The 16175-nt window shown below is 41.8% G+C and overlaps 1 protein-coding gene across 1 annotated transcript in view; it reads left to right on the forward strand.

Annotated features, from left to right (window-relative positions):
- The window catches only part of LOC103598729 (ATP-binding cassette sub-family A member 13-like), a gene marked incomplete at its 3' end in the record, with an annotated part of 258136 nt that overhangs the window by 118837 nt on the left and 123124 nt on the right, over positions 1–16175 (forward strand). The window contains exons 15-17 of the mRNA XM_008582776.1: positions 1671–1789; positions 3702–3789; positions 15123–15231. Of these exons, the coding sequence (XP_008580998.1) occupies positions 1671–1789; positions 3702–3789; positions 15123–15231 (316 nt within the window). The remainder of the gene's footprint in view (positions 1–1670; positions 1790–3701; positions 3790–15122; positions 15232–16175) is intronic.

The following is a 16175-nucleotide window of genomic DNA, read 5'->3' on the forward strand; positions in this document are numbered from 1 at the left end:
CGCAGTCAGCCAAGAGAGTAGCACTGAGGAAGTCTTTAAATTACTTTCGATGTTTCAGAAGTTACCTGGAAGTTATACTTTGCTCACCTGGTTAATAGAGATGGCAAGTTTCTTTTCACAGGACTGCAGTGTTTTTAACTTAGTGTTGTAATGCTGGCCGTCCCGTACAGGCAAGGGCAGGCTCCTGCTGGGACCTCGCAGACCCTTCCTTCCTCAGTGTGATCTCTGGGCAGCTGTTTGACCTCTTAGGACCTCNTCATTATTCAGCTCACTACAGAGGGTGGTGCATTTGGGGAGAACTGAACAGAGAAGGGTTAAAAAAAGAGGCTGAGGACATGTTCTAGTGGACTTGAATTCTTGATAAGAACTTGAATTTTTCAGCAAGGGAGTCATCTAAATGAAAACAGCATTTTAGAAAGATATATCTTGATGCAGGGTAAGGTGGATTGGGGAGAAAAAAGCTAGTGGCAGGGGCACTTTAGGAGTTGTTATGTTAGTCTGTGAGTGAGATAATTGAGTTTGGCTGAATTACTTATTTATTTAAATTAACAGGTAGAAATTTTATGCATTTGTGTTATACAAATGAAGTTTTGATATATGTGTACATTTTGAAATGGCTAAAATAGTTTATTTAATATATGCGTTACCTCACACACTTTTTTTTTTTGTTGTTGTGAGAGCTCTCAAAATCTGCGCTCATCAATTTTCAAGTATGCAGTACATTGTTGTTGACTATAGCACCATGTTTCACGAAAGCTCTTGAATCTGTTCTTCCTAACTGAAATTTTGTGTCCTGGGACCAACATTTCTCTAACTGCTTCCCCTACCCTGTCCCTGCCTCTAACCACCAACATTTTACTCTTTGTTTCTATGAGTTTGACTTTTTTAGAATTCACATGTAAGTGAGAGTTTGGCTGAATTATAATCACAACAATTATTCTTTTTAGTGTCTTTCCCAAATTCTTTCTATTAAGAACGTAAAATATGTGTGTATCTGAACCTAACTGCAAACCTGTGCATTAGGCGAGGCTGTTCTTGTTTCCATTTTGAAAATGACAAAATAAGCTTCAAAGCTGAAATGACACGTTCAGAGAGACAGTCATTTTCTATTCTACTGTATTATCCTTCCTAAATTGTTCTGAGAAACAAATCACAGTGCAGGGGACATCCGTGTGGGTGGGCCACCTCCTACCTTCGTTGGTGATTCTTTCATGATTCTTGGTTGGTGCTGAGACTCCAGAGAGTCGCTGGAGCAGAGCTGCTTGATTTCTGCTTGTGACACTTAGGAAGGAAGCACATGCCTTTGAGTTCTCCTGCTTGTCTTGCTTCCAATAGTTGTTTCTTACTCTCAGGTTCATCAAAGGCAAGATCACCACAGTAAAAACATTTTTCTCTTTTGAGTCCTTAAAAATCTGCCCACACTTACATGCAGAAAAGGATTTGAAGTTCTCAGATAAAATTGACTGCAAAGGTCTCAGTGAAATTCTGACATAATTTTCAAATGCAGGTGACCCTCCAAGAGATTTTAGAAATCAGAACATGTAAAAGGCCTCAGATAATTTATTAAAAATTGAAAGCTAGAAAGAGTCACATTTGGTTTAAAGTAATGGCAGTAAACCTGTTTGTAGGTTATAGCTGAGTTTCTACTTTATTTCTTTGAAAACTTACAGAAGTGTCCGGATGGAAGTGCCAGGGCTCCCTACCTGACCAACCGCCTGGGCCACACGCTGCTCAATCTCTCGGGCTTCGACGTGGAGGAGTACTTGCTGGTGCCTTCTGAAAGACCAAGGTGTGCCCGTAACACTTGCTGGGTCCATGGTCTTTGAAGTACTTTGGAAAATCTATTGTTTCAAATGCTAATGTTCTTAAAAACTTAGAAAGTCTAATACTAACCTTGGTGCTCATAAAAATTCCAAAGAAATGCTGCTGGCCTTAATGAGGTTCCTGTCTGCTTTTTCATTGTTGTAAGCATTGGGGGAAATCATATCAATTGAGATTCTGTCAGTGGTAGAAGCAGGAAAGCCAGAAGCGGTTTTACTGCTGCAGAGAACACAGGATAGGAGTGAGCAGCATAATGAAGTAATAGGCTCTTTTTAGAATTCCCTTGTCTGTGAAACGTCCAGTATGGGAACCCAGGTTCAAGTGGTGTCTTAAATTTCCTCTTAGGTGATTTTGGGGAAAGCTTTTGTTTTGTGCTGAATTTCCTTGAGCCTAAGGGAGCGAGTCCAGATGAGGGGGATAGGAATGGATACTTCTCATCACTGTTCATCATACCATCAAATTCCCTAAATCCCCCAAATGCATGACATTGCTTCACATATGAAGGCATCCCATAGGCTGTCCATGTTGCCTGGGTCACCCCATCACCCGTCACTGTCCCTTTTTATCTTTGCCTTTCCACCATGCCATCATCCTCCCTGGACATCAGCTCTCCTGCCCCAGGGTGGTTTCCCTGCCTCTGTCTGCTTTCCCACCCCTTAATGTCTATAAACATTTTCTAGAATCTCTGGTTTTCTTCTCTAACACTGATAGTTGTTAGCTATTTGAAGTGGGGTGGTTTTCTTCTCTAACACTGATGTTTAGCTTTTTGAAGGTGGGGGGAGGTTGTGTGCCCAGAACTTGAAATAGTATCTGGGACATGACAGATGCTCAGTCAATATCTGCTGAATGAATGAATTCAATTGAAGCAGGTGGGAAGGTATCTTTTTCCTTTGCCTCAATTTTTGCTGAGAGTAGGGACACTGTGGGAGAAGATGGTTCTTTACTCTCCTTTTATCCAGAGAGTGGGAAACAAAGTTCTTTGTTGTTGTTGCTGTTTGTTTTGTTTTTTGTTTTTGGCAGCTGGCCAGTATGGGGAACAAAGTTTAATACATGTCTTTCGTTCATTTTCTTTATTTTTTGGTGGTTGGCAGGTATGGGGATCTGAACCCTCGACTTTGGTGTTATAGCACTGTGCTCTAACCAGTTGAGATAACCAGCCAGCCTATACCTTTATTTCTAATGTTTCTGAAAGCTTAATAGGTGGCAGATACTACATAGGCTATGGACAAATGTAGGTAAAATATATAGCTTCTAACCAAGAGGAAATCACACAGCAGCATAAAAGCAATACTAGCAAATAGACAATTAAAATCCCAGCATGGTAACTGGTACAATGGATGGAAATGTAGAGTGTTTTGATAACTCAAAAGAAAAGGAGCGTCTAACCAAACTGAACTACTCTGGAGCCTTCCTGGGCCAGGCGAGATTTGTATTGAAGATTAAGAAAGTACAAGTAGGGAAGACAAACCAGGGTAGCTCAAAAGATCGACAGACTAACTAATTCCAAATAGTGGATTTGTAGGGAAATGACCATTAACTAAAATAATGAGAGTGCTGATGATCAGAGCTATGTCATTCACACAGCCTGCATTTCCTAACGCAGTGGGAAGTTCTGATAAAGACACTTTCTAATGTGGCCATCTTTATCCAGACCTTTTCCATAAGCAATGTCCTCCCTGAACGCCTGGCATGACAACCAGGCCACTTTTGTCAGCATGCTGCCTCTGCACCTGTGGTCATGTCACAGACCACACATGCTCAGCTGGCTGCTGTCCTAAGCCCACTATCACGAGTGTGACTGTGAGTGGAGCACCCTCTGGTTAGAAGTCCTGTCCCTCTCTCCCTGGTTGAAGCACTAACATAGTGTTTACTGTTAATAGGCTTGGAGGTTGGTCCTTTGGAGTGCGAATCCCTGATGAAGTTCAAGAAGAGAATGCAAACATGTCAAAACCAAGAAGTCTGGCAAAGGTAATAGTGTTTTTTTTTTTTCTTCCTGTTTCGGAAAGTATTTACGGAAACTCCATATTAAAATACGTCTGTGAGCACAAGGGGACCGTAAGTAATCCCAGTGTTTGATACTGAGCATTCATCGTTGCATGTAAACATTCCCTTGAAAGAGAAAATGAATTGTTTTTGTTTAGACTGTTTAGAAATAGAGCAGCTAGGTTACTCGTTTTTGTTGACAGGACTTCGCCTAACAGATCTAAAATAAATGAGGAAATAATCTATTTTTAAAGATATCCATAGTCACAATAACTGGAAACATCACTAGTTTTCCTGGCAGTCAAGCAGACATTCCGTAAATGAACTTAAACTTCTCATAATCTAGAACATTGGATAGACCCAGAGCTCACACAAAGAAAGCAGCAGTTACACAGAACTACTCCTGAGGGCCCTGGATCTTCAAGCCCTGCCAAGACTATGTGTGAACTAGGAATAGTGCCTGTGGATTCCAGGGAGCAGGTGGGAGGAAATGAGGACAGGGATAGAGGAAAGACGCCTCCACCAGTAGGAATGCCAAAGTGGCGGCTAAGAGGCTTTTCCAAGGAAAACAGTCAGCAGGATTCCAGGGAGCAGGTGGGAGGAAATGAGGACAGGGATAGAGGAAAGACGCCTCCACCAGCAGGAATGCCAAAGTGGCGGCTAAGAGGCTTTTCCAAGGAAAAAAGTCAGCGCAACCTTAAAATGAAGAAAGAGGAGAGATTACAGCTTTCTGTCCCCATGACTGGGGAGATAGTATGGTGAACGACTGAGAGAGAAATTGGAAAAGAGCCGGATGTGGGAGGAAGGTGAGTGAGCTGCGGGAGAGTGAGCGTGAGGCCTCAGCGTGGAAGTGACGTGAATGACCGAGAGCGCGTGTCGCGTCTCCTCAGAAGCCCGTTGTAGGATGAATGGAACAAGCCCAGGAGGGCACCTCCCTACTCTGTGGTGCAGACTTTCACGGTTCACATGAGCCTGGAAAGCTTCTCGTGATAAGGACTTGTGCCTGGTGGGGGTTTACTCAGTGGAATAAAGGTTCTTCATGGGCACTTCACAATGGAATCCTTGAAGAAAATTTTAATAGTCGTTCTTCATAATGTAATCCTGGAAGAAAATTTCAAGTCATAGTGTGGACTGTTCAGAAATCTTTCCTTCAGCTGTGGTTTATTCAAATTTCTCTTCCTTTACAGGTAACGCACTTGAGAAGATTTATAGCTCGATATGAAAATATCATCGTTCATAGCTTAATAGAAAAATAATCGAAAATGCATTTGCTAGCATAATTGGAACATATTATGTGGTCATTGTGAAAATATACCCAATTTGTAGAAGGAATCTGATTTCCTCAAAGTATATTTTGATTTTTTAATCTGTACAAATTCTAGTCCTTCTTATTCTCAGTAGATGGTTGTGTCTCTTCTTTCAGACATCCAGGACATGGCTCTCTTGGCCAGGGATGAGGGGCTGGTGACTCATGTGTTCTTCTGTCACCTGTTCCTTTTTGTCTTTGTTTAGTCTTCTGTACTTATGTGTTTGAGTGTTGGTTTCTAGAATTTTTAATGTTGTTTGACATGTTCTTTGCCAGGCACAGGCATGCAAATGAATTGCATCTGGCCCTTGAGTGACTGGGCTTCTTCCCAGGAAGCCCAGGAATTCGATATTGCGGTGAGGCAGAAAGGGCAATCCATTATCCGAAAACCCACTGGAGGCTGCTGGAGGCTGATGTCATGTCACATGGCTGCATAAAACCTCAGTAATTAATGAGCAGCCTTTCCTTCAGCCTTTAGGCCACATTCATAAGACATAGATGGTATGATTTTCATACTCCTATTGAAGGAAAAATGGAAAATTAGCATACGAATAGGTTTACTGTGTGATTCATTATACTGTGGAACGTCTGTCATGGAAACTTTAAGTTATATCATTCATGTCCTGAGCATTCAGTTTGTTTAATCAAAACATCCTTTAGAATGTGCACACTACAGATCAAAGGCTGAACACTTTGCTCCTCTTACTTTTTTGCATGCATTCTGTTCTCCAATGAAATTTTACACATTTGAATATCCATGGAGTGACTTTTTTTATTATTACAGCTACTTAGTTACTTTTCTGAGGAGCTATTACTCATGATTCCTGAGATGAAAGGTCTGTATCGAGGTGTCATAATATGTTCCTAAAAGGAGATTAGCTTCCTGTTTCACTTACTGGACTTTATCACTTTCCGACTTATGGGCTGGCAGGTTATTATTATTATTTTTTTTTAGCTCCCACAAATAAGTGAGAACATGTTGTATTTCTTTTTCTCTGCCTGACTCGTTTCACTCAATATTATTCTCTCAAGGTCCATCCATGTTGTTGCAAATGGCAGTATTTCATTCGTTTTTATAGCTGAGTAGTATTCCATTGTGTAGATATACCACATTTTCCGTATCCTGAACTCCGCTAATTTTAAGGTCATCATAAAGTACACATTGCTTACTTAAAGAATTCATAAAACCTCTCCCAGGGAAAAAGAGTTCAAGAACATTTTAAACTCTGTTCCTTGGAACTGTGTGAATGAATCATTGATCGACAAAATAATGGCATATAGCAAACACCTGTAAACCCTCAGTAGCATCAACAATAAACATGCCTTTAGCTCATGAGTCTGTGGGCTGAGCTGTGTGGGGTGTGGTCAGCAAGTGGTGCCGGGTGGTCCTGGATGTGGGATGCTCCTCAGCTCAGCCCTGGGTCTGCCTCCTGTGAATGCTCCAGTCCATCATCTACAGTGGACTCTCTGCCAAGTGTTTCCTCTTCCAGAGGAGACTGTGAAGAGGTAATTTGGAAATAGGCCTTTTGAGCAACTTCTCCACCTGCTTCCTGCTGTGGAAAGCTGGGCTCTCAGAGCCTGTTTACATTTAGTCCATCCTGGGTGCCTTCTCCGTGGAGCTCCGATGCAGCACTCTAGGCTTTCTGTTTACCTACCTGAGGTCCACAAGCCTCACCCACAACGCTTGTTGAGACCTGTTGCCTTCTCCGAAATTAATTACTGGTATTTTGGGAATGTCAGGGTACTGGTGGCAACCCCTCAGGTTCCTGGAAGCCCTTTTGTCCCTGAGAGGGTCCCTTGGCACTGTTACTCCCTCAGTGACCTTAGCAAACTTTGCCCAGCCACACCCTTCATCTTTATTCTTAGTCCATGTTTTTTTAGCATTTTGCCTAGAGTTCTCCAAACCCACTAAAATGTTTATTGGTCACAACTTCTACCTTCAAAGTTAGCATAGATGACAGTTTTATCAAATGTTCTGACACTGCTAATATGGATTGCCTTTTTTGTTATCTACAGCAGCTTTCTTCTCATCCCCACCCCCAGCGTTCCTAACAGTTTTCTCAACTATTTCCAGACTCTTCTAACTGTATCTTTGCCTCCCATTTGCTGATCTCAAAACCAATGCCAAAATTTTCAGTTTTTGTTTCAATAACACCCCATTCCTGTGCCAGTGGCAGTATCAGTTATCTATTGACACAATAATGCTGTATAATAGCAATTACAAATCTCAGTGGCCTCAACAATAGACATTCACCGAGCTCTTGTGTCTGCGAGGATCTGCTACTTTAGGCTGGCCTGAGCTGACAGTGGCTGGCCAGCTCTTGGCTCCAACTGGGATGATAGTGAGGACTCAGCTCTGTCCCTGTGTCTTATCCTCCAGCAGGTTAGCCCGGCCATGCTCCCGTGGTGACAGCAGAAGCACAGAGGGCTTGCCGGAAGATGCATGTGCTTTTTAAACTTCTGCTTGTGTTATATTCTGTCAAGCTCAGAATGAGAGGGGACAAAAGCCACATGGCTAAGGGCATGGGTGCAGGAATGGTGAAGAACTGGGGCCTCTGATGCAGTCAAGAGCAGAAGTCCCAGTGCCCAGAGAGGGTGAGCAAGGGGGGCTGAGCAGGCAGCTCCTGTCTCCCCAGCTCCACTTTGATTTCTGTACTGTTGTATGTGTCATTTTTATGCTGGGGAAAAAAAAAAATCACCCTGCTTTTAAAACAAAAATTAAAACAAACAAATGAAACAACGTGAAACAAAATTTGAAAACCCCTGATCCGAGGCAGTAAGACTACTGTAGTCTCTCCTACTTTTTCCCTCCAGCTAAAGAGTTAAGGGCATCCAAGACGGGGAGGAGAGGAGGGTCACAGGCAGGGTTAATGGGAGCTTCCAGCTTCCATAGCAGTGGGTTTTCTACTATATTAACCTCTCCCTTGACTTTAACAGAATCCTATGGCTGGTGCCTGTGTAGGGGTGTGTGTGAGAGGGTCCCCGAGGGTGACAGTGCAGAGCTGAGTGGAGGAGGATCTCTGCATTGGTGGAGGAGGTGGACATGCCTCTTGACATGTGATGGGAGCTCTTTCAGTTCAGTGTGGACTTCACCAAAGGAACTCACGCTTTACCCAACTTTGAGAATTGTGTCTAAGTTGCTTTAGATTTTAATTTTTGTGTGTGACACGATCCACTCTGTTTCGGCATAGCCTTGTGCACTCACGAACGTCCTGGGCTCTGTGGTTAGCAAGTCTCAGCTGCATTTCTTCTCCTTGAACTTAAGAAAATATTTGAAAAAAGGGGTGAGTGGTGTTAAGAAATAGGGGGTCTGCTTCCTGAATTGCAAATGAAGTGCATTATCTGAGAAAGAATTAGGGAACACTGTCTTGTGTAGCAGGGTTTTTTTTATGTGAAATACTTGTTATTGTGTATATTTGAGGATTACAAGATAATGTTATAGGATATGTATAGATAGTATAATGGTTGCTATAATGAAGAAAATTAATATATCTGTTATCTCACATAGTTACTTTTCTGTGTGACAAAAATCTACTTATTTATGAAAAACCCCAAATACTATACAATGGTATTGTATGGTATTTATAGTCTTCAGGTTGTACACGAGGTCTCTAGCCTTGTTCCTTCTACGTATCTGCTGCTTTGTATCCTCTGACTACATCTCCCCATTTTCTTCCTCCCCCTCACCCCGGCACCACTGTTCAGATGCTGCTTCTTGAATTCTCCCATCCCTTCAGCCTGAGCCCGAGCAGCAGCAGGTCTTCATGTATTTGTGTTTTGAGGCAGAGTCAGAGTCAAGGAACTAAAACCTTTGCTCTCCATCGTGTCTGGCGCTGGCTCCATTGTCTGTAGTTGGACTAACTATTTGCCAGCTTGTTGAGACATTACGACATTTTTGACATTTTTCTGGTTTTTCATCCTATTGTTTTCTTGCTGGTGCGTGTTCTAGCATCTCGTTTGCTTACTGTGGATGTAGCTGTGGTTGTTAGCACAGCAGAAACAGTGGTGATGGGTGTTTAATTTTATGCTAGAATGTGTTTTTTTCATCTTGTACTTAAATTCTTTCATGGTGTTTAATCCTGCCTTTGTCTTAATTGACTGGCTAATGCTAGTGTAAATAAGGGAGAAGTATCAAAATAGTTACCTAAAAAGATATCTTAATTTTTTTATTGTAGTTAAACATATATAACATAAAATTTGCCAATTTTACCATTTTTAAGTGTACAGATCAGTGGCATTAATTATTTCACAATGTTGTATGACCATCACCTCTATTTCCAAATTTTTTTCATCACTCCGAGCAACCTGTAACCATGAAGAAATAGTTTCTGTAACCATTTCTCTGTGTAGCCATTAAATAATTTCCCATTTCTCCCTCTCCGCAGCCCCTGGTAACCTCTAATGTACTTATGTCTTTTTGAATTTGCCTATGTGGGGGCCAGGGAAAGACATTGCCTTCAACTCCCTGAATGTTCTCTGAAAAATCACCTGAAAAATCACCTTCAGATGAATATGAAGAAAAGGCATAACAAATTTTATGTCATAGTTTTGTGTGGCATGGGGCCCTTCAGAATAAAGACCAAAGTATATATGGAAAATTGTCCATATTTATGCCTCGGTTCCATGAAGCAGGCACAGCCATGTAGAAATGTGATTGGATAAGAAAAGCGTGCTCTAATGCTAATAGTCTCAGTGGGGAAACCCAGCAAGGCCTGTCTGTCCAGATTCTTCTCGGTCTCTCTGTGTAGTATTCATTCCTCCAGGGTATGGGGCAGGACCCTTTCTGGAACGGGGGTCTTATGACCTAGACAAGGTAAGTAAGAGAATTTCTTTATGGCCAGCTCCAAGACAGAGAGGTGAGGGGTAGGATCAGAGCATCCCTCTGACCCAACTTGGGGAAGAAGGATCTGGTTTCTATGACTTGCCNAAATGGCAGTATTTCATTAGTTTTTATAGCTGAGTAGTATTCCATTGTGTAGATATACCACATTTTCCGTATCCTGAACTCCGCTAATTTTAAGGTCATCATAAAGTACACATTGCTTACTTAAAGAATTCATAAAACCTCTCCCAGGGAAAAAGAGTTCAAGAACATTTTAAACTCTGTTCCTTGGAACTGTGTGAATGAATCATTGATCGACAAAATAATGGCATATAGCAAACACCTGTAAACCCTCAGTAGCATCAACAATAAACATGCCTTTAGCTCATGAGTCTGTGGGCTGAGCTGTGTGGGGTGTGGTCAGCAAGTGGTGCCGGGTGGTCCTGGATGTGGGATGCTCCTCAGCTCAGCCCTGGGTCTGCCTCCTGTGAATGCTCCAGTCCATCATCTACAGTGGACTCTCTGCCAAGTGTTTCCTCTTCCAGAGGAGACTGTGAAGAGGTAATTTGGAAATAGGCCTTTTGAGCAACTTCTCCACCTGCTTCCTGCTGTGGAAAGCTGGGCTCTCAGAGCCTGTTTACATTTAGTCCATCCTGGGTGCCTTCTCCGTGGAGCTCCGATGCAGCACTCTAGGCTTTCTGTTTACCTACCTGAGGTCCACAAGCCTCACCCACAACGCTTGTTGAGACCTGTTGCCTTCTCCGAAATTAATTACTGGTATTTTGGGAATGTCAGGGTACTGGTGGCAACCCCTCAGGTTCCTGGAAGCCCTTTTGTCCCTGAGAGGGTCCCTTGGCACTGTTACTCCCTCAGTGACCTTAGCAAACTTTGCCCAGCCACACCCTTCATCTTTATTCTTAGTCCATGTTTTTTTAGCATTTTGCCTAGAGTTCTCCAAACCCACTAAAATGTTTATTGGTCACAACTTCTACCTTCAAAGTTAGCATAGATGACAGTTTTATCAAATGTTCTGACACTGCTAATATGGATTGCCTTTTTTGTTATCTACAGCAGCTTTCTTCTCATCCCCACCCCCAGCATTCCTAACAGTTTTCTCAACTATTTCCAGACTCTTCTAACTGTATCTTTGCCTCCCATTTGCTGATCTCAAAACCAATGCCAAAATTTTCAGTTTTTGTTTCAATAACACCCCATTCCTGTGCCAGTGGCAGTATCAGTTATCTATTGACACAATAATGCTGTAGAATAACAATTACAAATCTCAGTGGCCTCAACAATAGACATTCACCGAGCTCTTGTGTCTGCGAGGATCTGCTACTTTAGGCTGGCCTGAGCTGACAGTGGCTGGCCAGCTCTTGGCTCCAACTGGGATGATAGTGAGGACTCAGCTCTGTCCCTGTGTCTTATCCTCCAGCAGGTTAGCCCGGCCATGCTCCCGTGGTGACAGCCGAAGCACAGAGGGCTTGCCGGAAGATGCATGTGCTTTTTAAACTTCTGCTTGTGTTATATTCTGTCAAGCTCAGAATGAGAGGGGACAAAAGCCACATGGCTAAGGGCATGGGTGCAGGAATGGTGAAGAACTGGGGCCTCTGATGCAGTCAAGAGCAGAAGTCCCAGTGCCCAGAGAGGGTGAGCAAGGGGGGCTGAGCAGGCAGCTCCTGTCTCCCCAGCTCCACTTTGATTTCTGTACTGTTGTATGTGTCATTTTTATGCTGGAAAAAAAAAAAAATCACCCTGCTTTTAAAACAAAAATTAAAACAAACAAATGAAACAACGTGAAACAAAATTTGAAAACCCCTGATCCGAGGCAGTAAGACTACTGTAGTCTCTCCTACTTTTTCCCTCCAGCTAAAGAGTTAAGGGCATCCAAGACGGGGAGGAGAGGAGGGTCACAGGCAGGGTTAATGGGAGCTTCCAGCTTCCATAGCAGTGGGTTTTCTACTATATTAACCTCTCCCTTGACTTTAACAGAATCCTATGGCTGGTGCCTGTGTAGGGGTGTGTGTGAGAGGGTCCCCGAGGGTGACAGTGCAGAGCTGAGTGGAGGAGGATCTCTGCATTGGTGGAGGAGGTGGACATGCCTCTTGACATGTGATGGGAGCTCTTTCAGTTCAGTGTGGACTTCACCAAAGGAACTCACGCTTTACCCAACTTTGAGAATTGTGTCTAAGTTGCTTTAGATTTTAATTTTTGTGTGTGACACGATCCACTCTGTTTCGGCATAGCCTTGTGCACTCACGAACGTCCTGGGCTCTGTGGTTAGCAAGTCTCAGCTGCATTTCTTCTCCTTGAACTTAAGAAAATATTTGAAAAAAGGGGTGAGTGGTGTTAAGAAATAGGGGGTCTGCTTCCTGAATTGCAAATGAAGTGCATTATCTGAGAAAGAATTAGGGAACACTGTCTTGTGTAGCAGGGTTTTTTTTATGTGAAATACTTGTTATTGTGTATATTTGAGGATTACAAGATAATGTTATAGGATATGTATAGATAGTATAATGGTTGCTATAATGAAGAAAATTAATATATCTGTTATCTCACATAGTTACTTTTCTGTGTGACAAAAATCTACTTATTTATGAAAAACCCCAAATACTATACAATGGTATTGTATGGTATTTATAGTCTTCAGGTTGTACACGAGGTCTCTAGCCTTGTTCCTTCTACGTATCTGCTGCTTTGTATCCTCTGACTACATCTCCCCATTTTCTTCCTCCCCCTCACCCCGGCACCACTGTTCAGATGCTGCTTCTTGAATTCTCCCATCCCTTCAGCCTGAGCCCGAGCAGCAGCAGGTCTTCATGTATTTGTGTTTTGAGGCAGAGTCAGAGTCAAGGAACTAAAACCTTTGCTCTCCATCGTGTCTGGCGCTGGCTCCATTGTCTGTAGTTGGACTAACTATTTGCCAGCTTGTTGAGACATTACGACATTTTTGACATTTTTCTGGTTTTTCATCCTATTGTTTTCTTGCTGGTGCGTGTTCTAGCATCTCGTTTGCTTACTGTGGATGTAGCTGTGGTTGTTAGCACAGCAGAAACAGTGGTGATGGGTGTTTAATTTTATGCTAGAATGTGTTTTTTTCATCTTGTACTTAAATTCTTTCATGGTGTTTAATCCTGCCTTTGTCTTAATTGACTGGCTAATGCTAGTGTAAATAAGGGAGAAGTATCAAAATAGTTACCTAAAAAGATATCTTAATTTTTTTATTGTAGTTAAACATATATAACATAAAATTTGCCAATTTTACCATTTTTAAGTGTACAGATCAGTGGCATTAATTATTTCACAATGTTGTATGACCATCACCTCTATTTCCAAATTTTTTTCATCACTCCGAGCAACCTGTAACCATGAAGAAATAGTTTCTGTAACCATTTCTCTGTGTAGCCATTAAATAATTTCCCATTTCTCCCTCTCCGCAGCCCCTGGTAACCTCTAATGTACTTATGTCTTTTTGAATTTGCCTATGTGGGGGCCAGGGAAAGACATTGCCTTCAACTCCCTGAATGTTCTCTGAAAAATCACCTTCAGATGAATATGAAGAAAAGGCATAACAAATTTTATGTCATAGTTTTGTGTGGCATGGGGCCCTTCAGAATAAAGACCAAAGTATATATGGAAAATTGTCCATATTTATGCCTCGGTTCCATGAAGCAGGCACAGCCATGTAGAAATGTGATTGGATAAGAAAAGCGTGCTCTAATGCTAATAGTCTCAGTGGGGAAACCCAGCAAGGCCTGTCTGTCCAGATTCTTCTCGGTCTCTCTGTGTAGTATTCATTCCTCCAGGGTATGGGGCAGGACCCTTTCTGGAACGGGGGTCTTATGACCTAGACAAGGTAAGTAAGAGAATTTCTTTATGGCCAGCTCCAAGACAGAGAGGTGAGGGGTAGGATCAGAGCATCCCTCTGACCCAACTTGGGGAAGAAGGATCTGGTTTCTATGACTTGCCTCAGGGGAGAATGAGGCTGAGAGACAGGAGGACAACTGTGCTTTTGAGGCTGCTTCTGAAGCCTTCACTTTGGGGTTTTGCTTTCTGGGCCCCAACACCTATTTTAGGTATTTCACATAAGTGGACTCATATAGTACTTGTCCTTTTGTGTCTGGCTTATTTCACTTAGCACAACGTTTCCAAGATGCATCCTTGGTGTAGCATGTGGCAGAACTTCATTTCTTTTTATGGCTGAATAGTATTCCATTTTATGGGTGCAGTACATTTTGTTAACATGAGCATATTTATTACTTACCTGCTCCTGTGGATACAACACCTGCTACATGGCACCCTGGCTAAAAATCAATTGTTCATAGTATGATGGGGTGAAAGGAGAATAAATTGGAAGCTAAGGGACTTGATATCTGGTCCTAACTTTGCATAAACTTTTATGAGAACTTGAACAGGTTCTTCCCAGCATTAACTTTCTGTGGGGATGCTCTAAATTCTACAAAGTGGATTGTCTGTCCCAAAAGGCAATGTTTTCTAGAGAAATAAGCTGTTCCGTCAGTTGAATTAAGACCAAAATGCACCAGTTATACTTCTTCAGGACACTCACGAGCTTTCCAAACTGAGCATCTATTTTTCATTTTTTATTAAAATACTGATATTTTGAAATATAGATACTGATGATTTGATTAGTATTTTTTATGATTATCTCACGTTTAATAACATTGTCTTTCTCTTATTTTCTCCCTTGCCTTTCTTCTATCTGACAGGCATGTTACTTTATTTTCAGCAAATATTCAGTTCTATTTATTTTGAGAAATAATGTTCCATGTTCAGTTATTAATTTGAAAGTAATCGTTTTTTTCTGATCATCTTCCATGCTTTTAATTTGCAGGTCAAATTTCATTAACCCCCCAACTGGGAAAAAAAAAAAAAAAAGATGGGCTTCAGTTTCTTTTCGTCTGTGAGAATATAATTATAGAGCAACATTCACATTTGTCCTGGGGAAAATTAATCTATTTTTAGCTGTAAATTATATGCTTGAGATAAATATAAAATTAGCAGACTGGAATTGACTGCTTACTGTCAGCCTTGCAGGAACAGTACTTTGAGTTCTGCATTCAGGTGCCATGGAAGTTAATTGACACTTGTGTTCCCTGTGCCAGAGAATAGCAGACAAATAGACTTAAGAACTAATTTCATGAGAGCCATCAAATTTTCTTTCTTTTTTAGGTGTGGTATAATCAGAAGGGTTTTCATTCCCTACCTTCCTACTTAAATCATCTAAACAACCTTATTCTGTGGCGGCACTTACCCCCCTCTGTGGACTGGCAACAGTATGGTAATGTTATTTTTCTTGCATTATAATTTGCTACTTTCAAAAAGGCAATGTTTTTCAAAGAGACATAAGCAGAAAAGGTTTTGAATAAGAATGCGAAAAGGATGGGAAGGTTTCTACTGGGCAGCCAATCCATATATAAACACAGTGAGAAGTTGTAGGCTCTCTTTGCCTCTGCTTGTGTGTGGTTATATGTCTTTACCTTCTTGGAACTGTGACATTATTTGTAAAATGAGGAGAACAAAAAGCGACTTTAGGGTTCTCTCCTAAAGGTATTTATTCTGTGATTTTAATATCTTACAGAAGCAAGAATAATTTCACTTTTTAAGGTCATTGTTATATGGAATACTGTAGTAGAGAATACCGACCATCTCTCTATCACTGGGAAGGTGAACATCACACTTTGATGTATGTGGGGACCTCAGCTCATCAGTTATCTGTGTTGATCATTGATTCATTATCCATGCTTTCTTATTTTGGTAAATGACACAGCTTTATTTCTGGAATTCAGAATTAGTTCAGTGGCTTAAGGGAATGTGTGTTTGCTTCACTTAGATGGGATGTTATAATTTATCAAATCTATTCTGTTTCTTTAAAAAAAATAGAAGAAGGGCCGGCCCGGTGGTGCACTCGGCAGAGTGTGGCGCTTGGGAGTGCTGCGGCGCTCCTGTCAAGGGTTTGGATCCCATATAGAGACCGGTCTGCTCACTGGTTGAGTGCAGTGCGGGTGCGACACTGAGGGTTGCGACCCCGTTGCTGGTCGCGGTACGGGCGCGACACCGAGGGTTGCGATCCCGTTACCAGTCACGAAAAAAGACAAAAAGGGGGAAAAAAAAAGTAGAAGAAAGGAACAGGAAGTATAAGCACAATACGTCATATCCATCATAATTTATTCACAAAATATATGTGTTGAAACATTAAGTCACATAGAAATCAATAGTAAATAA

This window comes from Galeopterus variegatus, unplaced genomic scaffold (assembly GCF_000696425.1).
Source record: "Galeopterus variegatus unplaced genomic scaffold, G_variegatus-3.0.2 Scaffold2722, whole genome shotgun sequence".
Classification (NCBI taxonomy): Eukaryota; Metazoa; Chordata; class Mammalia; order Dermoptera; family Cynocephalidae; genus Galeopterus; species Galeopterus variegatus.